The sequence below is a fragment of the Entelurus aequoreus genome, linkage group LG04 (assembly GCF_033978785.1).
Source record: "Entelurus aequoreus isolate RoL-2023_Sb linkage group LG04, RoL_Eaeq_v1.1, whole genome shotgun sequence".
NCBI classification, from domain to species: Eukaryota; Metazoa; Chordata; class Actinopteri; order Syngnathiformes; family Syngnathidae; genus Entelurus; species Entelurus aequoreus.
The window spans coordinates 44,888,307-44,915,474 of record NC_084734.1 but is presented as its reverse complement, the minus strand read 5'-3'; the positions used below and the strand labels follow the sequence as shown (position 1 = coordinate 44,915,474).

At 40.8% G+C, this 27,168-nt stretch overlaps 1 protein-coding gene across 1 annotated transcript in view; it reads right to left on the bottom strand.

Moving 5' to 3' along the window:
• plcb1l (phospholipase C beta 1-like) overlaps positions 1-27,168 on the bottom strand; it is a 283,584-nt gene that overhangs the window by 42,618 nt on the left and 213,798 nt on the right. Inside the window, 7 exon segments of the mRNA XM_062044959.1 lie at positions 3,490-3,574; positions 3,690-3,786; positions 6,844-6,914; positions 9,234-9,320; positions 11,341-11,521; positions 24,494-24,578; positions 26,573-26,655. Coding sequence (XP_061900943.1) covers positions 3,490-3,574; positions 3,690-3,786; positions 6,844-6,914; positions 9,234-9,320; positions 11,341-11,521; positions 24,494-24,578; positions 26,573-26,655 — 689 coding nt within the window.

The following is a 27,168-nucleotide window of genomic DNA, read 5'->3' as shown; positions in this document are numbered from 1 at the left end:
CAATTGTAACACAATGATTTAAAAATATATCTGTAAGTGTTTGGACTGACACATTGCATAATGCCAAAACGAAACAAAAAAGAGAGTGTTTTAACGTTATGACATCATACAAACCCCGTTCCCATGAGTTGGCAAATTGTGTTAGATGTAAATATAAACGGAATACAATGATTTGCAAATCATTTTCAACCCATATTCAGTTGAATATGCTACAAAGACAACATATTTGATGTTCAATTTTTTTTTGTTGCAAATAATCATTAACTTTAGAATTTGATGCCAGCAACACGTGACAAGAAGTTGGGAAAGGTGGCAATAAATACTGATAAAGTTTTTGAATGCTCATCAAACACGTATCTGGAACATCCCACAGGTGAACAGGCAAATTGGGAACAGGTGGGTGCCATGATTGGTATGAAAGTAGATTCCATGAAATGCTCAGTCAGTCACAAACAAGGATGGGCGAGGATCACCACTTTGTCAACAAATGCGTGAGCAAATTGTTGAACAGTTTAAGAAAAACCTTTCTCAACCAGCTATTGCAAGGAATTTAGGGATTTCACAATCTACGGTCCGTAATACCATCAAAGGGCTCAGAGAATCTGGAGAAATCACTGCACGTAAGCAGCTAAGCCTGTGACCTTCGATCCTCAGGCTGTACTGCATCAACAAGCGACATCAGTGTGTAAGGATATCACCACATGGGCCTCAGGAACACTTCAGAAACCCACTGTCAGTAACTACAGTTCAGTGGCGTGCAGTCACTAGAGGCAGGGGAGGCGGGGCCTCACCTGCATCATGGAAAGAAAAAAAATGTAAAAAGAAAAAAATAATAATTAAATTGTTACATGTATCCAGTGATTATACTAAAGTTATTTTCTATTTAACTTCACCAGTTTTAGATTATTTTTATTTTTATTTTCACATTTGCCGTTCAAATACTGAGAAGAGACGGTGCGGTGATCAGCAGCCAGTTGAGGCACGTCACTGATTTGTGCCTCAACATGGATTGTGCACAATGACTCGGCTAACTGCTGAGCTGCTGTGCAGTGAGACTGTATTGCTATATGAATTATATCAGCTAACTAAACTATGGCATAGTTTAGTTAGCTGAGGTATATAATGTACAGTGTATTTTGTCAACAACTGTATGTGTGTAACGTATTTCTTGTGCTGAGCATTCATAAAACTGCTGCAAAAAACATACTGTCTGAGGCTCGCAGTAATCCGGCCTCCTGGTGGTAGGGGGCGGTAGTGATCCCAGTGATCATTCCTCACCGCAGAAGAAAAAAAAAAAAAGAAAAAAAAAAAGTTTGCAAGTCAATTGTTTATTTCCTCTCGCCTGGACTTTTATTAAAAACATGGAGGATTACATATGTAAAATAAAACAGTTTTCTAAACTGGACTTTCAATCGAAGCAGGAGGTAATTTAAAGGTAGACCAACGCCGGAGCTAAAGGTTTGCTTTTGACTTCGGGACAGAAGACCCGTTCTTTTCAAACGGCGTGGTACACACGCAAAGGCTGCTGTGTGGATGTCCAGCAAGAAAGGTAGACCATAATAATGTTTTTTTTATTAAATGTGCTTTTTTTGTGTGCTACAGTTGTGTATAGAATGCTGGTATGAGCTTTTAAACATAACCCGTTAACTGCTGCCAATCACATGGTGAATAAGATACTATTTAGGGTTCATATGTTTGTAAATCTGACTGTGATGATGCAGTGCCTCACCAGACATTAACCTCACGCACGCCACTGCTAAAGTTGGTCGCTACATCTGTAAGTGCAAGTTAAAACTCTCCTATGCAAGGCGAAAACCTGTTTATCAACAACACCCAGATAAGCCGTCGGCTTCGCTGGGCCTGAGCTCATCTAAGATGGACAGATACAAAGTGGAAAAGTGTTCTGTGGTCTGACGAGTCCACATTTCAAATTGTTTTTGGAAACTGTGGACGTCGTGTCCTCCGGACCAAAGAGGAAAAGAACCATCCGGATTGTTATAGGCGCAAAAGTTGAAAAGCCAGCATCTGTGATGGTATGGGGGTGTATTAGTGCCCAAGGACATGGGTAACTTACACATCTGTGAAGGCGCCATTAATGCTGAAAGGTACATACAGGTTTTGGAGCAACATATGTTGCCATCCAAGCAACGTTACCATGGACACCCCTGCTTATTTCAGCAAGAAAATGCCAAGCCACGTGTTACATCAACGTGGCTTCATAGTAAAAGAGTGCGGGTACTAGACTGGCCTGCCTGTAGTCCAGACCTGTCTCCCATTGTAATTGTGTGGTTCATTATAAAGCCTAAAATACCACAACGGAGACCCCCGGACTGTTGAACAACTTAAGCTGTACATCAAGCAAGAATGGGAAAGAATTCCACCTGAGAAGCTTAAAAAATGTGTCTCTTCAGTTCCCAAACGTTTACTGAGTGTTGTTAAAAGGAAAGGCCATGTAACACAGTGGTGAACATGCCCTTTCCCAACTACTTTGGCACGTGTTGCAGCCATGAAATTCTAAGTTAATTATTATTTGCAAAAAAAAATAAAGTTTATGAGTTTGAACATCAAATATCTTGTCTTTGTAGTGCATTCAATTGAATATGGGTTGAAAAGGATTTGCAAATCATTGTATTCCGTTTATATTTACATCTAACACAATATCCGATCTCATATGGAAACGGGGTTTGTATGTTTTTGGGGTGGAGGAGTCTGCTCGGGTGCTGGTTAGCTTGAAGCTAACAGCTAACCTGTCTCCACCCTCGAAAGATGTGGGTCCAGCGGGAGATAAAAGTGAAGTTTCCATGGACTCACAAAGACTAAAATAACTCATTTACTGGAGTTAAAAATGTTGACTTTACACTCACCTTAGTCTTTACCATGAAGTCTTTATTTTTGACAGCCCCTTGCAGTAAACTTGTCCGAGTGCAAACTGACGCAGTAGTTGTCATTTATAAAACTTTTGGCGAATCAAAATAAAAACGCAATAAACGGTGACGGAAAACAAAACACTGGCGGAAAGGGATAATGGATACAATAAAAAAAAACAAACAAGCAAACCGGGTGTCTTGTCTGTCTCTCCACTCCCTTTACCGTGAATTGATTAACGTGGACCCCGACTTAAACAAGTAGAAAAACTTATTGGGGTGTTACCATTTAGTGGTCAATTGTACGGAATATGTACTGTACTGTGCAATCTACTAATAAAAGTTTAAATCAATCCCTCGCTCTCTCTGTCTCTGCCCCTCCCTCACGAATGCTGCAGCGTGCACACCTTGACAATTTGTTTGGTTTTTAACCCCTTCTTAACCCTGAACGTATATTGAAAATACACGCAACCCTAACTCAAAATGCCGGATATTTGAGGCATTTAAGAAACTCCGCCCGGACAGGCCAGACAGCCTCGCAAAAGAGGACATGTCCGGGGAAAAGAGGACGTATCTAACCATATACAGTATATAGAAGTTCCATCATTATTAACAAGAAAGATACTCCACAAATTCTACAGGCGATTTTGTCAGCTGCTCCAATGCTTTGGTCTCCACAAAAGAAGACATCTGGTAACTGCGACTGGTCTCTGAAAAGTACAAAGCAAAAAAAATGCAGGTGTTAATGTTTATTCAAATTGTTTTTATGGGTAAAAAACATCCTTGAACCAGAGTAACTTGCAAATAAACAACTAATTAGTGTACTTTTGGAAGCCTCAAAGCTGTTAAACTTGACAGGCTGGATGTAGATGACAAGGTTGGACATTTCTTCTGTGGCGAACGCCTCACTGCCTGCCGTGCCCTGCAACACACACATGCAAGCAAATAAGCACATTACAAAATGTGGACAAAATACGCAAAAATCATAAATGCATGCCTTCAATCCAAATCTTAGAAGAATGATGGCAGAAATATTAGAAGCAAAGGCTTTTAGGTGAGCAAAAGGCATTTTATCTTACATTAAATGTCCACTAGAGGCCGCTGTCTTCCAGTTGACCCCAGAGTCGAGTATAAACAGAGTATGGTCAACTAAACAACAGGCGCCATATTTGCTACCAAGGATGTGTGCGGCTTTGCCCGGATGAAGGCAATTGCTTGTTTTCCATGACATGACTTCATCCTGGAAGTGAAAACCAGTGGTGGTCAATGGCTGTTGTGCAGCAAGCAGCGCGGGAACTATTTCACTACACAAAGGGCCTAGCTCTTTCTGCAAAAAGCAAATACGAGCAAAAAAATCAAACTATGCGATGGAATAGATCCCTATACTTTGATAAAAAAGATTTGTCGAGTGATATCAAGGATTATCCGTCGGGCGCGTTCCCAGACATATCGAACTATTGTGCTCCAGACGTCATTCTACAAGACAAAACAGATAAAAACTTGGAAAAGCATGGAGGTCTATAACTTCTTTGTGTGTGGCTGAGTCAAGGAAATTGGCATGAAGACTCTCCCGGATAAATATGCAAATATTTTTTTGCTCATGACTCAACTTCGCGTCTATTCATGTTTGTTGCTGTTGCACGCGCCGTTTAAGAATAGCGTGTTTTCCCCCGTCTTTATCAAAATATAACTATAGATGTCAACATTGGGGCAGCACGGTGGCAGAGGGGTTAGTGCGTCTGCCTCACAATACGAAGTTCCTGAGTAGTCAGGATCTTTCTGTGTGGAGTTTGCATGTTCTCCCCGTGACTGCGTGGGTTCCCTCCGGGTACTCCGGCTTCCTCCCACCTCCAAAGACATGCACCTGGGGATAGGTTGATTGGCAACACTAAATTGGCCCTAGAGTGTGAATGTGAGTGTGAATGTTGTCTGTCTATCTGTGTTGGCCCTGCGATGAGGTGGCGACTTGTCCAGGGTGTACCCCGCCTTCCGCCCGATTGTAGCTGAGATAGGCTCCAGCGACCCCAAAAGGGATAAGCGGTAGAAAATGGATGGATGGATGGATGTCAACATTGTGTATGTGCTAAAAGCTTAATTTATGATTGTTGCCTTTGGTAAAAGCTTCTCTTTTAGGTTTTGCTCACATTTGTTTTATTTTATTTAGACTTGCCGAGTTGGTGCTTTCCGAAACACTTGTAGCAAAAATGTGTCTTAAGAAATACAAATGACATCAAGATAATACTTAAATGGGAAACACTAAGAATAGAACAGAATAGAATAGATCTTTATTGTCATTGTACAACGAAATTGCAAGCAAACCCATTAGTGCAAATTTGTAGATGAAACATAAAAACATTGGTGCTAAGATAAAAATAAATAAATAAAAAACATAAATACCAAGCACAAAGCTCACATGCACAGTCATTCTATTTTATGCCTTGATTGTGTTCAGCGACACTATTGCTCTCGGGTAGAAAGTGTTATTGAACCTGTTTGTCCGGCATTTTATCGTCCTGTATCTCCTGCCCGAGGGCAGTAGTTCAAAAAGTTTATGTCTGGGTGAGATGGGTCCCTTATGATGTTTTGGGCCTTTTTGAGGCACCTGACACTGTACAGTTCATCTTGGGAGGGGAGAGGGCAGCCAGTGATCTTCATGGCAGTGTTTACGACCCTCTGAAGTGCATTTCTCTCTGCCATTAAAAGTATATCAAATAAACTTTTAACAAAGTGATCACTGCAAACTCGTGCATTATTTGACTCTGCTCCCGTGGACTGGAGTGCGTTCTAATTTTTTTTTGTTGTTTTGTAAAATCTTACACTCTTTCGCTCTTCTTCATTACCTCTCGAGGACATCTGAAGAAAGTTTATCCTTTTTGCGATTTGAACAGTTCGTAGAGCCACACTTAGCTTTTCCGGAAGAAAAGCTAAATGTCGCCTAGTACCCATTAAGAACAGACGCTGGCTTGGCCACGACACATATTTAAAGAGTGGGACGTAAGCCGGACGTGACATAATTTAAAACCAAACAAAGGCTGTCGCTTTGACGTTAGTTTTTCTGACAAAATAGACCAAAATAATATGTCCATATATAGGTCTAAACATGGCAGCACGGTGTGACAGGGGTTAGTGCATGTGCCTCACAATACGAAGGTCCTGAGTAATCCTGGGTTCGATCCCGGGCTCGGGATCTTTCTGTGTGGAGTTCGCATGTTCTCCCCATGACTGCGTGGGTTCCCTGCGGGTCCTCCGGCTTCCTCCCACCGCCAAAAACATGCACCTGGGGATAGGTTGATTGGCAACACTAAATTGGCCCTAGTGTGTGGATGTGAGTTTGAATGTTGTCTGTCTATCTGTGTTGGCCCTGTGATGAGGTGGCGACTTGTCCAGGGTGTAAACCGCCTTCCGCCCGAATGCAGCTGAAATAGGCTCCAGCACCCCCTGCGACCCCAAAAGGGACAAGCGGTAGAAAATGGAAAATGGATAGGTCTAAACATGGACTTACAATAAAATATACTTTTCTACTTATTTTAGTTTTACTGAGATTCAAAAGATAGTCTGTTTTTGTCAAACCATCTCTTAAATTTTTTTCTGTTATTACCTGTACTAGCTTCTGTGTTCTTTTCTGAACAAAATGCAAACGTTTAACTGGCACAAGACGCTGTAATCGGTGGCTCTCCAGAGTTGACGGCAAACTTTCACTCCTCATACCTGTCCTTTTTCCGGGGTGTGAAGAAAGGGATTTAAAAACTTTCAACAATTCTCACTGGCGGAGCAGCCCCATGCTGCACAACAGGGCATTTTTACACGCTGAAAAATTAACAAGGAAGTGCCGCAAAGACATAGGATCAGCTCAAAGTTGTTAGTAGTCAGGGCGCACTGTAGTCACGTGAGTGCCTTTTGCCCAATCATTGAGGAGATCGCCTGAAACCGAGTTGGCCATACTCTCCTTATACACGACTGATTAACCCCATTAACCCACCTCGTCCATGGATCCTTTTTTGCAGTCATCATCATCGTCATCTTCATCCTCGCTTTCTGCCTCCACCTCACCTTGAAAATGAGACAAACGTGTGTGCTTAGACAAAATATAAAAAAAGAACACTTTGAAAAAAACAAAAAGTCCTAATAATCTTAATACAGATAATAACAGATCAACTGAAATGAAAGAGGGGGTTTGACAAACAACGACTATCCTAGAATATTAGGATACTATGAGGATATTATAGTATTCAGTAACAGCAGAAAAGAAAGTCAAACAAATACAAATAGGCGAATATGGGGAAATAATTACAAAAGTATGCTTCATTCATTAACAGTGTTACAGAAGAGGTCAGTTAGAATAATACATAATGTTTGATATAGAGAACACTCAAACCCTTTCTTTATTAAATCAAAAATATCGAAATGTAAAGATTTGGTGAATTTGCAAATAGCGGAAATCATGTACAAGGCAAACTTTAACCTGCTACCCAAGAATGTACAATTATTCTCAACAAAAGAGAAATATAACCTTAGGGGAAAATGTAAGTTAAAACATTTGTATGCATATACACAACTTAAAACCTTCAGTGTGTGGAATTAAATTATGGATTAAGCAAAGAAGTGAAAATGCTAATATGATCCAGTTTAAAAAACTGTTCAAACTCAAAGTGTTTACAAAGTAAAAATAATCCTGATTGAGACATCATCTATCACATTCTCAGGACGGTATAGCTGAGGTTTGATCCCCGCTTCTGCCATCCTAGTCACTGCCCTTGTGTCCTTGGGCAAGACACTTTACCCACCTGCTCCCAGTGCCACCCACACTGGTTTAAAAATGTAACTTAGATATTGGGTTTCGCAATGTAAAGCGCTTTGAGTCACTAGAGAGAAGCGCTATATAAATATAATTCACTTCACTTCACTTCACATTCTCAGCAAATGATGTGCATTATTAATTATCTATCCATGAGACATTTACTCATTACGTATTTAATTTAAACATAAAAAGTGAACACATTTTGGAATGTGACACTGTAAATATCCCATATTGTAATTCTATGTATTTTCCAAAAAAAATCAATACAAAGGACAAGCGGTAGAAAATGGATGGATGGATGGAATGATCATAACCACCCTAAAATAAAGACAACATTATATTAGTTTACAGGGGCTGTTTGCAACTTTTAGAAGGCGCTGGCGTGGCGAAGTTAGTAGAGTGGCCGTGCCAGCAATCGGAAGGTTGCTGGTTACTGGGGTTCAATCCCCACCTTCTACCATCCTAGTCACGTCCGTTGTGTCTTTGGGCAAGACACTTCACCCTTGCTCCTGATGGCTGCTGGTTAGCGCCTTGCATGGCAGCTCCCGCCATCAGTGTGTGAACGTGTGTGTGAATGGGTGAATGTGGAAATACTGTCAAAGCGCTTTGAGTACCTTGAAGGTATAAAAGCGCTATACAAGCATAACCCATTCATTCATTCATTCTAACTTTCCCAAGTGTTTGAAGCATTATATCCCACCCCTTACGGCTTTTAGTATGCATAGACGTCACTGGTGCCCTGCCACCCGACCTCTGATAAGCGGAAGAAGACGGATGGAAGGATAATCAAAAATATTCTTCTTACGTTTATCAACATTAAATTATGTAGTTAAAAAAAGGGGATTCGAAAATGAAACAATAGTCTGTATTCAGTGTAGCAAGGAGGCGAATGGTCAAAGTGTGCCTGAGAGAGAGATGTGCTGTTTGCACAGACAGACTCAAAGAAATGCTCTGAGGAAACCAGAGCAATTTTCCGAACGTATGGACGAGAAACTGCAATTTAGTATCGATGCGATACCAATACCCATCTTGGTATCGATATGATCGATGCGCCCACCCCTAGTGTAGACAGTGTGTGCCAAGCCTAAATGCCAGACGAATTCCTGAGGCAGGTGAGCAATTTTTGTTCAAAATAATTAGTAATAGTAAAATATAGACATTTAAAAAATATATATGTTTTGTTCAAACCACTCATCATAACATATATTGTTTTTCAAATCACCTGACATGTATCTGTGTATATGTACATAATTTATCCATTTTTTAACGTTATTTTTTATATACATGTTACAGGTTATATATATTTTATTATTGAATGTATTCAAATGTGATGAATATTTAATGGACCACAATGGAAACAAGCCTTTTGGCTTTTTGTGCCATCCATTTGCCTTTTTAAAGCATTACATGGATTCAATTCTTTAAGATGTCAATAAACTTCTCAATCAATCAATCAATCAAAAAGGCTAGCTGGAGGTACTTTTGTTATATTTTGGGGTTTAAAATGTAAATTAGAGCAAATGTTTCGAGGTTTAAAAGTGTAACTTAAAGCAAATATTCGGAGGACTCACCGATGGATTTTCTGCCCTGTGTCCTCAGGCTAAGCTCAGCACCCTCTGCTGGTTGGGAGGAATCTGTCATGTCCTCCTTGGTTGAACCTGGCAGGAGAAAACAGCAATATTTCATCTTTGTGTACACGAAAAGCACTTAACCTAAATTAAAAGTGAACGACGGGAGATGCATTATATATTTTTCATAACAATAAAGATTGAAACTCTCAAAATTACATAGCACCTCTAAACGCCTTTCATTTATCGGAACAATTGACAAAGAATCTTTTGATCTCAGTGGCCTAGTGGTTAGAGTGTCCGCCCTGAGATCGGTAGGTTGGAGTTAAAATCCCAGCCGAGTCATATCAAAGACTATAAAAATGGAACCCATTACCTCCCTGCTTGGCACTCAGCATCAAGGGTTGGAATTGGGGGTTAAATAACCAAAATGATTCCCGGGCGCGGCGCCGCTGCTGCCCACTGCTCCCCAAGGGGATGGGTCAAATGCAGAGGACAAATTTCACCACACCTAGTGTGTGTGTGACAATCATTGGTACTTTAACTTAACTTGAAGGCTGAAATAAAAGCGTGGCCCAAGTTGTCATTCCTTTTCCCACCGCAAGAGGGCAGTGTGTCAAGCACAACAGTGCAGCTCTGCAGCCAACACAGACTACAATAGCAATCGTATCATTTACCTAATACACACATTGTGTGTGATGCCTCAAAATAGCACCATTGTCTTTTTGGGTAAAAGAAAACAAAAGTTAAAATCAGCAAAGACCGGCCACAACATTAAGTACAGTTGCACACAATAATTAGCAACAATTCTGCCTTTACAAAGACATGAATACAAATTTTTAAAGTGTTAATTCATTTTATTTATAAATATGTGATTTTTTTTAGTGGTTGTAGATGGCAGTGGTGTATATTGTAGACTATATGTATATGTCATTGTTAGTTACACAAATTGGTTAAAATAAATACACACTTTCTTCAATGAATGCCTCAAAGCTGAGCATTATTGTCATCGTCGTAATGGTGCAGCATTGTGGTGTGTGTGTATGTGTGTGTGTGTCTGTTTCTTGTATTTCTACCCTTCTTGAGACAGCAACAAGGAAAAGTACCTTCCATATGAGGACCGGTGAACAAGTCAGGACATAAATCATGGTCCCAATAAGGAAAACCATTGCATCTAACAGAGAATGTCTCATTTGCACCTCTGGTGGTGAAATCTATCAAAACTAGGGTGGTCCCAAAAAGGAGGGATTTTTTAAATTGACTGTGTGTTGGTTTTAAAAGTGCTCTCCTCTGGTCAACATATGAAATAACAAGTGTGTGTAAAAATTTGAAGTGCTCCCCCTCTGGCCAAAATTAATAAGAAAAATATGGGACCGATATTTGATTATTTGGGACGGGGACCCCCTTGATAACGAGCTTAGCAGTGAACACTACTGTCTTTAAGACCACACGTTGTAGGCCCTTGTTGGAGGCGTCTCATGTTTGTGTGGAGGGTTTCCCCAACCTTTGGCACTCGCCTCAGATTCCTGGGCAATCCTGCCATGGAAACACCCGAACGCCAGACCGCACCTCGCCCTGCCCTGTCACATGGCTGCCCCGCTGTCCTGGTCAAACGTGCAAAGTCATGCTCTCACGGTAATTGTTTCCCTAAAATTCCTAAGTGGACCTTTGTAAAATAAATATATATATATATAGAGACATACTGTAATAACGAAGTAAATAATGAAGATTAAAAAACAATTACAAAAAAACCCAAAAAACAATTAACTAAAAGCTTACCTTTTTATATTTGCATAGTATGTATATATTATTATTGTTGTAAATACACATCTTTATATATCTAGAAAGGGTGGTCCTAAAGAGGTAGGCATTTTTCGGAGGTCTCAAGAAGGTAACAAATGCAAGGATGTGTGTGTGTGTGTGTGTGTGTGTGTGTGTGTGTGTGTGTGTGTGTGTGAGTGTGTGTGTGTGTGTGTGTGTGTGTGTGTGTGAGCAATAATAATACTCTGTTTTGATGTAGAGCGCCATGAATATGACATAAGTTGAACAATAGAATTGTGTAGCTACACTGACCACATAACACATCATAACAATGTGTGTGTGGTCGTACCAGTGCTGGGCGAGGACGGTTCACAAACACTGGACGAGTCGCTGTAGGTGTTGGACACCTGCTCTGACAGTTTCTTCTTGGTGCTCCCGTCGGAAGACGCCTTGTGGTGCTTCTTCTTGTTCTTCACCAGGATCTTCCCCATCAGCTCCATGGGGCTGGGAAGTGGCACACCAGACTCCAGCTACGAGGGGAGGAGGGGAGGAGGGGAGGAGTGAAGGCTCACGTAGAGGTCACTTGGAACATGATGATGAAATCTTTCCACAGGACTGTGAAATAGTCGCGCTATGTTACAGAGATTAAGAAGTCCAACAATTGTGGGGATTTAGACAGCTGAACAGTGCTTGTAGTTTTGTGTGCCTGTAGCTTTAATGCTAATGATTAAAAATAGTATATTTTGTCGATAAATTTGTTATGACAATACCTCTGCATAACATTGTAAGCTTATCACAAATAAAGGAAACAACACACGTCTTTCCTCATCCCCCACCCTGGTTACAGTGAAGCCAAGTGCGACATACGCTCATCATATTCTGGTACAGCAAAAAAAGCATGTTCCCAGAGGTTACGCGCCCCCCCTGACATTGCACCGTGCCCCCCCAGAGGGGCCGGCCCCACTGTTTGAGAAAGACTGGCCTTGAACAAAAACAACTAAACTTACACAACTCCCACAACTATAGCGGATGTACAGATAGTTTATCAGTGTCCTGGGCTGCATTTTAAGACGCGTAGCGAAGCCTGCATCGTGTGAGTCAGAGGTGGTATCATGCTCCAAATGTTATGAGTTTTTGATATGATAAACATTGCTATCTAAATGGACTGTATTTATGATGTCTGCTTTCTCCTAGGGGTTGTGGCCTTAAATAACAGCATAGAGCAGGGGTGTCAAACTCAAATACAGAGTGGGCCAAAATTTTAAACTGAACAAAGCTGCGGGCCAAGGTTGAACAAATTAACCTTTTAATAGGGACCCAAACAAGTTTTGCATTGAATATTGAACAAGCAAGGCTTATATAACTTTATAGTGACATGCAAAATCGAGTTTCAAATAATAATAATAATAATTAAAAAATATCAATGACATATCAAATACAATTTAAATAAAAATGTAATGCCTCTTTTCTATTTGCAGCCTTCTGAGGTAAATATCAACATTAACTTTTTCCACAGGCTAATAAATTAGAAAATAAAATAACAATGAATAAACCAACCATTCAGGACTTTAAACTGCTCAGTTTGCAACACACTAATCTGATGTGCCCAAGCCAGATACCTGGCATCTTTTCTTGGATGCTAGTTCATTAATTTTGGGGCTCAGGCTTTGAGCTGAGGCAACCTTCATTATCGAACGAAGGTGTTCATCAGTCATTGTATCTCTTGGGGGCGTGCCTTAAAGGCATTGCCTTTAACATCCTCTACGAGCTGTCGTCACGTCCGCTTTTCATCCATTCTAACAACGTGCCGGCCCAGTCACAAGATATGTGCGGCTTCTGTACGCACACACACGTGAATGCAACGCATACTTGATCAACAGCGATACAGGTTACACTGAGGGTGACCGTATAAACCACTTTAACACTGTTAGAAATATACGCCACACTGTGAACCCACACCAAACACGAATGACAAACACATTTCAGGAGAACAGCCGCACCGTAACACAACATAAACACAACAGAACAAATACACAGAACCCTTTGCAGCACTAAGTCTTCCGGGACGCTACAAAATACACCCCCCCCCCCCCACACACACACACACACCTTGTAGCATCCCGGAAGAGTTAGTGCTGCAAAGGGTTCTGGATATTTGTTCTGTTGTGTTTATGTTGTGTTACGGTGCGGATGTTCTCCCGAAATGTGTTTGTCATTCTTGTTTGGTGTGGATTGACAGTGTGGCGTACATTTCTAACAGTGTTAAAGTTGTTTATACGGACCCTCTTTGTAACCTATATCGCTTTTGATCAAGTATGCGTTGCATTCACTTGAGTGTGCGTGCAGAAGCCGCACATATTTTGTGACTGGGCCAGCACTCGTTGGACTGGATGAAAAGCGGACGTGACGATTTTCGGGAGGGGCACTGAAATTTGGGAGTCTCCCAGGAGGGTTGGCAAGTATGAGAATTAGCGGTGAATGCAGTGTTACCGCGGCACCACCGCTGTATATAATCGGCGGGCCAGCTCTAGTGTTAACTTGATATCGCCTCAAGGGCCAAGTGAAATTACACGGCGGGCCAATTTTGGCCCGCGGGCCAGAGTTTGACACCCATGGCATAGAGTGTTAATGCCAGGTGCCGGCCCTGCCCAATAGTTTGCTCACTACTAACATCCACGAGGTGGTGTATTTGCAGGGTGACCTGGGATTGCTATTAGGGGTGTCCACATACAACTTTTTCGCTTCCGATAAGATACTGATATTGGAGCCTTGAGTATTGGCTGATACAATATTAATCCAATACGATATCAGCAGGAAATATAGGACACACTATTATTTTTTAGCGTGGAATGTAAGAAAAGGTTTGATAAAATGAAATTACTCAAACAGAGAACAATGGTATGAAAAACAGTAACCTTATGGCAGGCATATGCTGTCTATACCTTTGAAGTGGAGTAGTACTTTTTGGTGACACCTAGTGGCCACAATAATTAATTAAGTTAAGACCATGATACAGTAAGTTGAGGACTTTCGGACCGGACACCTCTATTTGCTATGATATACTGTCATGTAATGTGTCATTTAATCAAAATGTAATTACTAGTGAAACCAAAACATATTTTTTCCAATAAAATATCACTTTTTATTTTTACATAAGACCATTTGAGTGCAAGTTTAAAAAGTTATAAGGACAAAATATCACATGTTTAATGTGAAAGCAAAAGGAAAATCACAATTATGTGGAAAGGAGCTTGTTGAATGTGTATTCATTTATATATGGCTTCAGCCAGCTTGTTTGAAGTGTTTAGAAGTATTAATGATGGCGGCAGTCGGCAGACTTTATTCAACAGCTATAAACAATCTTCAACCATCCATCAGCACTTAGAGACTGCCAGTTCAAAGCAAACAAACAAAAAAGAAACATACGGTGTTGTTTTTTCTCTCTGTCGCTCCTTGGAAGCCACTGAATATTAGATTTGACGTTTTCCTGATTCACATTCCCAGCATCCGACCCATTGATTTAGACACCAAATGACTTGGTCGAGTTCAATTTCATTTTGCTGCCCGAGTGCCTCAAGTGTTTTCTCTCTTGCAATAAAAGCAATAGAGACGATCAGCACCAAAAACCCAAAAACGAAAACCCTTATGAGGCCTCAAAGTCCAGAATGTCCTTCATACATTTACTTCCTTTTAAGCAAGTTGACTTTTCCTGTTATTTTTCTTTTCTATTGACATTTTTTTGTCGTTTGCTGCAGTAAATTCAAGTAGTTTTGGCTGGGATGTTGTCAGCGGACACAGAATGTGGGGAATAGCACCTTTAGGTCCAGAGCAAAAATGTAAAAAAAGATACTAAAGGTTTGTGTGTACTAAAACACAAGCAAACTTGATAGCACACGCAAAGCTAATCTACTAAACTTCTGCGCATCTCCATCTCCATTTTGCATCTCCATTTAGCGTGTCTGTCTTCATGAATATGCAAAATATACGCTGATCATCAGAACTGCCATAATACTGGGCGGAGGAGATGCAAATAGAATCATTTAGCACACGCAATGTGATTTAGAAAGGCTGATCACTGTTCTACGGGTGCTATTTTGCATCTTTTTTTAGCACGTCTGAAAAATAGGTGCAAACTGACATAGTTCCACACACGACTGTGAGAAAGGAAGTGTGCTTGCTGCAAAGACCTGTATGCACGCTAAGACTGCACTAAAGTGTACACTATGGGCCATTCATTCGTGTGTGTCAACATATTTGGATTGTCATAAATAAAAAAATATTAGACATATGATCTATTCAGCATTATCACTTTATAAAGTTGTGGCTGCTGTATGATTTAAGGGGCTAATTAAAATAAATCCTGCAGTGCATCAGTGCACTGAAGATTTCTATTGTCCATAGATTGTAATTCTATTTTGCAGAAAAGGTGGCACAGATTATAGATGTGTGCTGTTAGATCAACAGCATGGCACACAGGTTGGAGAGGACAACACGGAACTGGAAGGAATATAATGTCAGGAGTACACACAAAAACCTCATTTAAATAGGGCGGTGTGCACCACTTCTAAATTTTACACGCAGTCATAGTAGATCACACTCAACACGGCCACTAATAGTACACACAATTTTGTAGTTTGCACACACTGTTTAGCGCGTTGTATTTGGATCTTAGTAGATCAGGCCCATAGTGCGCACTTTAGTGCAGTCTTAGCGTACATACAGGTATTTGTATAGCTGTTCTAGATTCAATAAATCACAGAATTTACCCGCACATTTTGGTCTATCAACTGTCTAATCAAAACGTATGTTTGTTTCTTGCATATACAAAGCAGGGACAGCAACTTGTGAAAATATATCAACTCTTAATTAATATTTATGTCGGCCTCCTGCGTAGCTCAGACTTACTTCGAGTTCCTGTCTATGACGCTCAAACCTCTTAGAAACACACCGGCGTCCTCACTTTCACACATATTTAAATATATTTATTTAACCTTTATTCATCCATTGAGAACAAATTCTTATCTGCAATGCTGATTTCGCAAATAGACAGTATATGTAAGAGATGTTGAAGTGTGATAACCTTTTATCATCTCTCATTTACCAACAAAAATTTGCGCTTTCCTGTAGATCACTCTCAACTGTTCACAAATGCTCTTAACGTGTGGGGGTAGGGCAGGGAATCATTGGGCATCACACGATTCCATTCAATCCTTGGGGGTAACGATTCAATTCAGAATAAATGTTCGATTCAAAACGATTCTCGATTCAAAATCAATAATATTGAGTGCCAGTTCTATGAATAACTACATTCCTCCATAAAAAAGATAAACAACACAGATACATATCTATATTACTTAAAAGCAAATTTAATAAAATTCTACCCTGACTTCTGTTTTTTAAAGTAAATATGTACAGCAGATATGGGCATCTACAGCAACAACATGATTTGCCTCAGTGGCTGAACAGGACAGATACATTTTTAAAAAAAAAAATCGACTTTTGTTTTTTTAAAATTAAAAATCATTACAAATAAAAATCGCTCTTCATCTAAAAATCTACTTTTTTGACACCCCCTATATGGGGGTAAATATGTTGCAACATAAATAGAGGTTTAAGATGGAAAAACACTTTTCAAGCGTAAAATGACTGCAACTTGTGAACGACAGTGGACAATAAGGAAGCCTTTTGTGGTATTTATTTCTGTAATTATAATAAATGTTTATTATTAATATTTATAATTAATTAAAACAGTACAGTAATTTGGCAATAAATATGTAGTTTATATTTGATATTAATTTTTAATAGCTTAGACTTCATGAAAAGCTTGTAAAATATACTTTTAAAGAGCGCCGTTGAGACGCGCACACGCACACACACACACACACACACACACACACACACACACACACACACACACACACACACACACACACACACACACGCATCCACAAACACACACAAACACACACACACGCACACACACACGCACACACACACACACACACACACACACACACACACACACGTACGCAGGGAGAAAGCATTTTCTCTTACACATTGGTCATTTTAACACACTTAACATGATCTGTGTCTTTTTTTAGTGTAGCGTTCACAGATGATCTCAAGTGAACCCAGATTTGCAAGTGGACAGAGACCTATCTCTCTCGCGATTTCATTTGGTTAAAATGAACTCTTCAGCGTTTTCTCCGCTAGTAAGCTTTAAGTGTGAGCATAGTCACGTAACAATAATAATCATAATCACGTTTCATCAAACATATATTAACGTTGTTCCCCTAGGGGAAACTGGGTAAAACACAGCACACTGACAAAGCTTAACCTAATGTTACTATAACAATCTACAAGGTTAATACAGTTCGCTTCTCCTTCGTCCCCTCCATTTATCTGCTTTCTTTTGTAATTCAAGTTATCATTACATATATGTATTGTTGCATTTGAAACAATTGTATTGTTGATATTAGAGGTAAATATTGTTTTTATTCATTATCAACTGTGCTATTTCTATTGGTATTTGTTTGCTTAATTTGTTGTGCAATAATGTTCTTTGTCATTTCTGTGTTATTAATATTTACTTCACTAACTGCTTCTTTGCTGTCACTTTTTGTATCATATTTGTACATATCGTATTTGCTGATGCTGTTCTGTTGTTATTGTTGTGTTTGTTGTTGTTGTGTCGTCGTCTCTCTGTCTTAATCTCCTCTTGTCCCCACAATTTCCCCCTCTGTCTTCCTTTTTTCCCTCCTTCTATCCCCTCCTGCTCCAGTGCGGCTGCACCAAACATTAATATAAATACATTTAATAAAGTCAAACACAAATAAGGCAACAAGAGAAGTATCCCACACTTCTCTTTTGTAAAGTAAATTTGTACAGAAAATATGGGCATCAACATCAACAATACGATTTGCTTGAGTAGCTGGACAGGACAATAAAAAATAAAATAAAGTAGAAAAATAAAAAACAAAATAAAAAAATGTAAGCATAGTGACCCAAACACCGGTGTGAACCAGAAACGTTTGAGAGAAGGGTCTTAGTCTGTGAATTCTGGTGCATTTCAGTTCACTTGAGTTCAAATGTAAACACCACGTGTACCAAAGACACGGAGAGAAAATGTGTTGTCTCTGCTGTGTGTGTATCTGTGTGTGTTAATGACACACTTTAAAATATATTTTACAAGCTTGTCAGGAAATGTAAGCTAGTAAATGTGGCATGATATAAAAATAACTTATGTATTCAACCCAGTAGACAACATTTTGGTTTGGAATATTGGAGTCACATCATGTAATATGTCACTAAAATTGTCCAATCAAGTCCCTACATAATGCACATGTTTGCGAGTCACTATTCTGGCCTACATAGTACAGTTCTTGTCATTAAACACTGCATAAATCTCACCTTGTGTACAGGCTAAATCTGCATTCTTCTCCTCCTGGCTCAAACATTTAATTCGGCAGCACCCTCTTTCAACCACGCCTATTCTATTATGGTTGGACAGCATGCCAGCGTTAAAAGCTGCGGAGCAACTAGGCGCCTAGAGCGATTACGTGCTAATAGTTATCAACCAGAAGAACTGGATATTGGATAGAATTGATGACGAGGGCCCATGGCGTGTTTGAGACGCTGAGGTGGGCAGAAACACGCTTCATTTGCTTTGTTACATTTACTTAAAGAGGTCATATAATGATCTTTACTCTCCATGTAAAACACTTCCTTGTGGGCTACAGAACATGTAATGGTGGTTCTTTTTTGCATACATTATGTTTTACAGATTGTTTTCAAGCCGCTTTCTGACTGTCTCTTCAAGATGTGCCGTTTTGTGGGCGATCTTGTTAATGTGCCTCCACTTTGACTGCGTCTTCTCCCCGTCACACACACACACGCATGTGCACGCACACACGCACGCACACACATAGAGCTACTAAATAAATTAGAAGTAACTCACTGGTTATTTGGTATCTGAGTAGTAATTTCACTGAACACTTAAAGGCCTACTGAAATGATTTTTTTTAATTTAAACGGGGATAGCAGATCTATTCTATGTGTCATACTTGATCATTTCGCGATATTGCCATATTTTTGCTGAAAGGATTTAGTATAAAACAACGACGATAAAGATTGCAACTTTTGGTATCTGATAAAAAAAAGGCTTGCCCCTACCGGAAGTAGCGTGACGTAGTCAATTGAACATATCCGCAAAGTTCCCTATTGTTTACAATGATGGCCGCCAGAAGTGAGAGAGATTCGGACCGAGAAAGCGACGATTTCCCCATTAATTTGTGCGAGGATGAAAGATTTGTGGATGAGGAAAATGCAAGTGAAGGACTAGTGGGGAGTGGAAGCTATTCAGATAGGGAAGATGCTGTGAGAGCCGGATGGGACCTGATATTCAGCTGGGAATGACTACAACAGTAAATAAACACAAGACATATATATACTCTATTAGCCACAACACAACCAGGCTTATATTTAATATGCCACAAATTAATCCCGCATAAAAACACCTAGGTGTTTGTTATGCTAGCTCCTAGCTACTAGCTCGAGCTAGTTATAGCTCGAGCGGGTTATATGGACGGGATCCCGTATACATAACCCGCCAATACAATTCAAACACCTGCACAACACACACACTCACTCAGCCCAAAGAACCGTTCACCTAACCCAAGGTTCATAAAGCTTATATATTTAACCAAAGTTACGTACATGACACGCACGTACGGGCAAGCAATCAAATGTTTGGAAGCGCGCGGGTGGGACCTGATATTCAGCTGGGAATGACTACAACAGTAAATAAACACAAGACATATATATACTCTATTAGCCACAACACAACCAGGCTTATATTTAATATGCCACAAATTAATCCCGCATAACAAACACCTAGGTGTTTGTTATGCTAGCTCCTAGCTCCCAGCTACTAGCTAGAGCTAGTTATAGCAAGCGATCAAATGTTTGGAAGCGCAGCTACGTACTCACGGTATCGCGTCTGTGTATCCAAATCAAAGTCCTCCTGGTTAGAGTCTCTGTTGTCCGAGTTCTTCGATCTTGACTGCATCTTTCGGGAATGTAAACAAACACCGGCTGTGTTGTGTTGCTGACTTTTTTTTTTTTTTTTTGGGTTATACTTGTATAGCGCTTTTCTACCTTCAAGGTACTCAAAGCGCTTTGACAGTATTTCCACATTTACCCATTCATTCCCTCGCAAGTCGCAAAATATCCGCTTCGCACCGACAACTTTCTTCTTTGCTTGCTCAGCTTCTTTCTCCATAATGCAATGAACAAATTGCAACAGATTCACCAACACAGATGTCCAGAATACTGTGGAATAATGAGATGAAAACAGAGCTATTTCGTATTGGCTTCAATGGGGAAGCCATACCTCTGTTAAACTGGCTACGTCACGCGCATACGTCATCATACCGAGACGTTTTCAAGCGGAAGTGTGGCGGGAAATTTAAAATTGCACTTTATAAGTTAACCCGGCCGTATTGGCATGTGTTGCAATGTTAAGATTTCATCATTGATATATAAACTATCAGACTGCGTGGTCGGTAGTAGTGGCTTTCAGTAGGCCTTTAAGTAATTATTTGGATGACTACTCTTTACTTTTACTTGAGTCACTTTACTTTAAAGTAACAGTATTTTTACTTAAGTACAATTTTTGGCCACTCTACTCACCTTTGCCCAGTTTCACAGTGACGCGTTGTGCTACGAGTCCAACATAGGGCTCCGATCCGTTCCATTCTCAAGAAAATCGACAAACAATGCTGAGCAGCGGTCGTCGGTTACAGCTGATCACTTAGCGTAGGGGTGGGCAATTAATTTTTACCGGGGGCCGCATGAGCAACCCGAGCACTGCTGGAGGGCCACACCGACAATATTTCAATTAAATTTTGCTCAATCTATTTTTGATATACCGTAAGATAAATAATAATAATAATAATATTTTCATTTAACCTAACTTATCTTTATACAAAAGCAGATGGCTTTTGATGGTTTTATTTTTAACACTTTCTTACACAACACTTCCTGATGTATATTACAATGCAAAAATTTCAATTTCTGTCACTTTATCCTGCATCCTTTTTGTTGTGAACTTAGCACGCCTGTACGGTGATTGGCGAAGAAGGAGGAAGCGTTGCTGTTGCGGAAATGAGGAGTGAGGATCGAAGTGCGTGTGGAAAGAACGAGATAAGTTGAGCTGTGTTAGTATAGGTTGCTCAATAAAAGTTTAAAAAGAGCGTCAGACTTGGTGTGCACTTCTTCTGGACGCTACAATTGGTGTCAGAAGTGGGATGAAATCCCTCCCAGTTCGCCTTGCCATCAAACCTGGGAGTCTTCATTGAGGGCGGAATTCTTCCATGCCAAGCAGCGTGCGCTGCACCTGTAGACGCTACCTCTCTCTCTCTCTCTCTCTCTCTCTCTCTCTCTCTCTCTCTCTCTCTCTCTCTCTCTCTCTCTCTCTCTCTCTCTCTCTCTCCTGTGACGCTGCCTCTCTCCTTCCTCCCTCTCTCACTCTCTTTGCGGCGAGCTCCTCACGTCCTGGATTCACACAGACATCTGCAGTGCTGCTGGCACCTTAAGTCCCCACTCAATTTCCTTTCCCTCCCATTCCATCTTGACAAAGTCACCAGGAAACATCGTGGCACGTACACTACCGTTCAAAAGTTTGGGGTCACCCAAACAATTTTGTGGAATAGCCTTCATTTCTAAGAACAAGAATAGACTGTCGAGTTTCAGATGAAAGTTCTCTTTTTCTGGCCATTTTGAGCGTTTAATTGACCCCACAAATGTGATGCTCCAGAAACTCAATCTGCTCAAAGGAAGGTCAGTTTTGTAGCTTCTGTAACGAGCTAAACTGTTTTCAGATGTGTGAACATGATTGCACAAGGGTTTTCTAATCATCAATTAGCCTTCTGAGCCAATGAGCAAACACATTGTACCATTAGAACACTGGAGTGATAGTTGCTGAAAATGGGCCTCTATACACCTATGTAGATATTGCACCAAAAATCAGACATTTGCAACTAGAATATACATTGCTAATCTGGTAAATGACTAGAGTGTATTTCTTTAAAGTTAAGACTAGTTTAAAGTTATCTTCATTGAAAAGTACAGTGGTTTTCCTTAAAAAATAAGGACATTTCAATGTGACCCCAAACTTTTGAACGGTAGTGTACCTCCCGATGACGTAGCAGGCTGAGCACACAAGCAGCGGCAGTATGCACAAAGTTTTACTTCTGACACCAATTGTAGCGTCCAGAAGAAGTGCACACCAAGTCTGACGCTCTTTATAAACTTTTATTGAGCAACCTATACTAACACAGCTCAACTTATCTTGTTCCTTCCACACGCACGTCTATCCTCACTCCTCATTTCCGCACTCAAGAACACAACATCAACTTCAGCAGGTCGTTACACTATATTCTTTAAACACAGCAACATGTGTACCACAAATTAAGCACACGGCTTTACCTTTAATTTCTGTAAAGAAATACTTGGCAGTCCATGTCTTGTTGAAAACACGCCATTCGCCATCAACTTTTCTCTTTTTAGCGTCTCGGGGATAACCGTGCATCACTTGTCGCTGTGCGCCTTCACTCACAGGTTACACACGGACATACGCCCATTAATAACACTTTTCAAAATAAAAGCAGCACAGTTGTATTGCACGCACGACATAGATGTTTTTTTACATTTATTTTGTAATTTGTGATTGCCGCTGCGCGCACGAGCATACGTCCACACGGAAGTAATACAAATAACGCTTTTCAAAACAAAAGCTGCACTCTTGTATTGCACACTCGAGATAGATACTTTTTGAAATGTATTTTGTAATTTATGATAGGCCTCACGCGGGCCGGACAGGGACGTACAAGGGGCCGGATGCGGCCCGCGGGCCGCTGAATGCCCAGGTCTGACTTAGCGAGTCGTCATAAACGGACTTCCCTAAGTTGGGAAAAAGAGTTAGTGGAAATCTTGTGAAGTTCTCTTACTAACTACACTTTCACATCACGTGGAGCAGCTATTCTCAAACTGTGGTATGTGTACTACTTGTGGTACACGGCCTCCATCTAGTGGTATGCCAAAGAATCACTCGATTAAAGTGCTGTGTTTTATTGTCCAATATTCAAACACAGTGTTACTGTTCAAACTGTGTGTAATGTTACATTGTCCAAAATATTAAACATACTTGTTAAATAAAACCCCTGCCTTGTTTTTAATGAATATTTTGGCCTACTCTGCTACCGTATTTTACTGTTAGTCATTATGGTGGTACTTGGCGAGCCAGGTTTTTTCTAAGGTGGTATTTGGTAAAAAAAAGTTTGAGAAGCACTAACATAGAGCAAAAGAACAACATTTTAGACATAAATGTGAAAAGTTTAAATGTAGACTAGAAACCCTTTAAGATTAATCTGCTTGACCTTTTCTTTGATGAATAAGAAACAAAAATTCCCAGAGAGCAGCATTTAAAAATAAATGACAGTTTTGTGGAGTTTATTTATTTGATCCTCTTTATTGTCACTCGGGGCTCAGTTGGAACCAATTTGGCCACATTTGCCTACCAGCTGCCTGCCATCCATCCAGCAAGGACGTCCAGTGCTCATATCCCATTCCGCTTAAATGGGCGCCAGAGGAGGTGGGAAGAGGAGGGCTGCCATCGCTTTCACCTTATTTTCTTTTTTTTTTACAGGCTCACCGGCAGACGATTTAACTTGGCGACGTCACGTGTCGCCAGGTTTTGTTTTGACGGCATTGTTGGCGGACGCCCTGCGTGGGGAAGGGGGGGTCGGAGGGGAGATAACACGGGGGTAGTGCTCCGTCGTACGTGTGAAGCGCCAGTCCATACTTGCATCACGCGAGGGGCCGGCGTCAATACACACAATGGCGCCTTCGCCGACTGTGTGAGTTTGGCTACAGAGGCACAAAGCAAGCTTTGGTTGGCCTGGTCGCCATGGCAACAGAGGAGCGCCTGATAAAGGGCAGCCAAGAAAAAGCCACGTTTAGATTAGAGCGCTTTTTGTCGTCTGAACGTGCTATCGCTCGCAGCTGCTGTTCGCTTGATAAAAGGCAAGATTCCTCAGCTGTAAGGATGACACAAATGTAGAAATATGAACTGGAGTCCGCGGGGGGGGGGGGCATTTAGAAGTGTGACAGACAGGCGGAAGAGTGCGAGCACACTTTGCCGAATGCTACATAAACTGTCAATGTGATGCTGCTTGTGGGAAGTGTGCGCACTGGCAGGGAATACATCACTCAAGACATGGATTACACATTATTATATACCATTTGACACAAAACATAGTACTAAACGCTATTTGTTTGTGTTTTAAAGAAGGAGGAGTCCCTTGTGTGCATTATTGTGTGTTGACGTGCATGAACAATATGCTGAGCAGCAAGGACACACGATAACATCTTCTCAGCCCTTATGGCTTGTACGTGCGCCATGACGTGTTTGTGTTTGTGTGGTGTGTGCAGGCAGGACTCACGGGGTATTTATCCAGAGGTTCCGTCAACAGAGCGTCTCCAAATATTGAGCGGCAGTACTCAGCCATCTTGGCCTGCTGCTTGGGTCTGCAAAGTCAAACAGCATCAGGAAATCACTTACTCAAGAAATTAAAGCCGCAGTCAGAAACTAAAGCTGAAGAAGTTAAGCCCCTGAAAGGACACAATGGGCCCACCTTTATGCGGTTATATAATGTGTTGACAACAAAAAGAGGTGTCCTGGCTGGTCCACAAAACACCAAAGTAGGTGATGATAGGCGGTCGCCGTGGCAATTAGGGATACTGTTCTCCTTGTTACAAGATAATGTGGCATCCACGTAACTTTAACGCTGTTATTTAAGGGTCATATTGTCACATATTGTTACTTTAAACATGTAGGGTGACGACCAAGGTAAAGACAATTTTGATTTTAAAGTGAAGCAAGGTAAATACAAACCCTTCACATTAGTGTTGTTCCGATACCAATAAAAAATGCCAACATGGCACTGCCATATTTATTATTGAAGTCACAAAGTGCATTATTTTTTTTAACATGCCTCAAAACAGAAGCTTGGAATTTGGGACATGCTCTCCCTGAGAGAACATGAGGAGGTTGAGGTGGTAGTGGGGGCGTATATTGTAGCGTCCCGGAAGAGTTAGTGCTGCAAGGGGTTCTGGGTATTTGTTCTGTTGTGTTTATGTTGTGTTACGGTGCGGATGTTCTCCCGAAATGTGTTTGTCATTCTTGTTTGGTGTGGGTTCACAGTGTGGCGCATATTTGTAACAGTGTTAAAGTTGTTTATACGGACACCCTCAGTGTGACCTGTATGGCTGTTGACCCAGTATGCATTGCATCCACTTGTGTGTGTGAAAAGCCAAAGACATTATGTGACTGGGCCGGCACGTAAAGGCAGTGCCTTTAAGGTTTTTTGGCGCTCTGTACTTTTCCACCAGTGGCGTGCGGTGAGGTTAATGTCTGGTGAGGCACGACTGCATCATCACAGTCAGATTTACAAACATATGAACCTGCAGTGCAGGTGTACCTAATGTTGTGTCCCTGCGGTCGTTCGCGGCTCCTGCAGCGCGAGCATTGTTGTTTTTGCACTTTTTGGTTTCTTGTTAAGTGACTTTTTTTGGGTGGATTCGGTCTTGCACGTGGAGGGTTTGGGTGTGGGCTTTGGTTGGTGTGGCTGCGGCGCTCCCGTCGGGCGGTGCATTCTGCGGCGGAGGTGCTTGGCACCAGGAGGCGGGGTTATGAGACGAGCCTCACACAGTGCGTCTTCGCAGCAGAGTTTTATGAATGCTCAGCACTAAAAATACGTTACACACATACAGTTGTTGACAAAATACACTGTACATTATATACCTCAGCTAACTAAACTATGGAAATGTATAATATAATTCATATAGCAATACGGTCTCACTGCACAGCAGGCCAGCAGTTAGCCGAGTCATTGCGCACAATCCATGTTGAGGCACAACGCAGTGACGTGCCTCAACTGGCTGCTGATCACCGCACCGTCTCTTCTCAGTATTTGAACGGCAAATGTGAAAATAAAAATAAAAATAATATAAAACTGGTGAAGTTAAATGGAAAATAACTTTAGTATAATCACTTGATACATATAACAATTTAATTAATTTTTTTTTCTTTTTACTTTTTTTTTTCTTTCCATGATGGCAGGTGAGGCCGTGCCTCCCCTGCCTCTAGTGACGGCACGCCACTGTTTTCCACACAGCGGCGTTTTCAAAAGTCATAAATTTAACTTTTTGAAACCGATACAGATAATTTTGAAACCAATACCGATAATTTCAGATATTACATTTTAAAGCATTTAAGGGCGATAATATCGGCAGTCCGATATTATCGGACATCTCTAATAATATATGATCCAGTCTGATGCTAATACAACATGGAGAGCAGTTCTGGCTGGTCCAACAATATGGTATGTTTGGTTTTTTTAGAAGTTTTTAATTATTATTGCTTTAATAGCCTAAGCAGCCAAAGAGAACAGTTTAATTTAGAGATCAAAGATTGCAAAAAAAACATTTGCATTTCTGAAAAACTGTGTCATCTGACTTACGAGTCCACGTGGTTCTCGAAAGACAGGATGATGGGAAATGGCGAGGTCTTGAAGGCGCACTCTGCGATGGCCTCGATCACCTCCTAAAGAAAATGCATACAAACAGAAAGCGTGTCAAACACAGCAAGACTAAATGAATCAAACATCCAAACGAGCATGCTTTGTTTATTTTATATGTGTATCAAAACACGTATTGGTATGTCAGACTTAGCCTTGTCTTGGTTTAACTCTTATCTTACTGACAGGATGCAGTGTGTCTCCCATAACAATGTGACCTCGGACTATGTCAAGGTAACGTGCGGAGTTCCCCAGGGTTCGGTTCTTGGCCCTGCACTCTTTAGTATTTACATGCTGCCGCTAGGTGACATTATACGCAAATACGGTGTTAGCTTTCACTGTTATGCTGATGACACCCAACTCTACATGCCCCTAAAGCTGACCAACACGCCGGACTGTAGTCAGCTGGAGGCGTGTCTTAATGAAATTAAACAATGGATGTCCGCTAACTTTTTGCAACTCAACGCTAAGAAAACGGAAATGCTGATTATCGGTCCTGCTAGACACAAACATCTATTTAATAATACCACCTTAACATT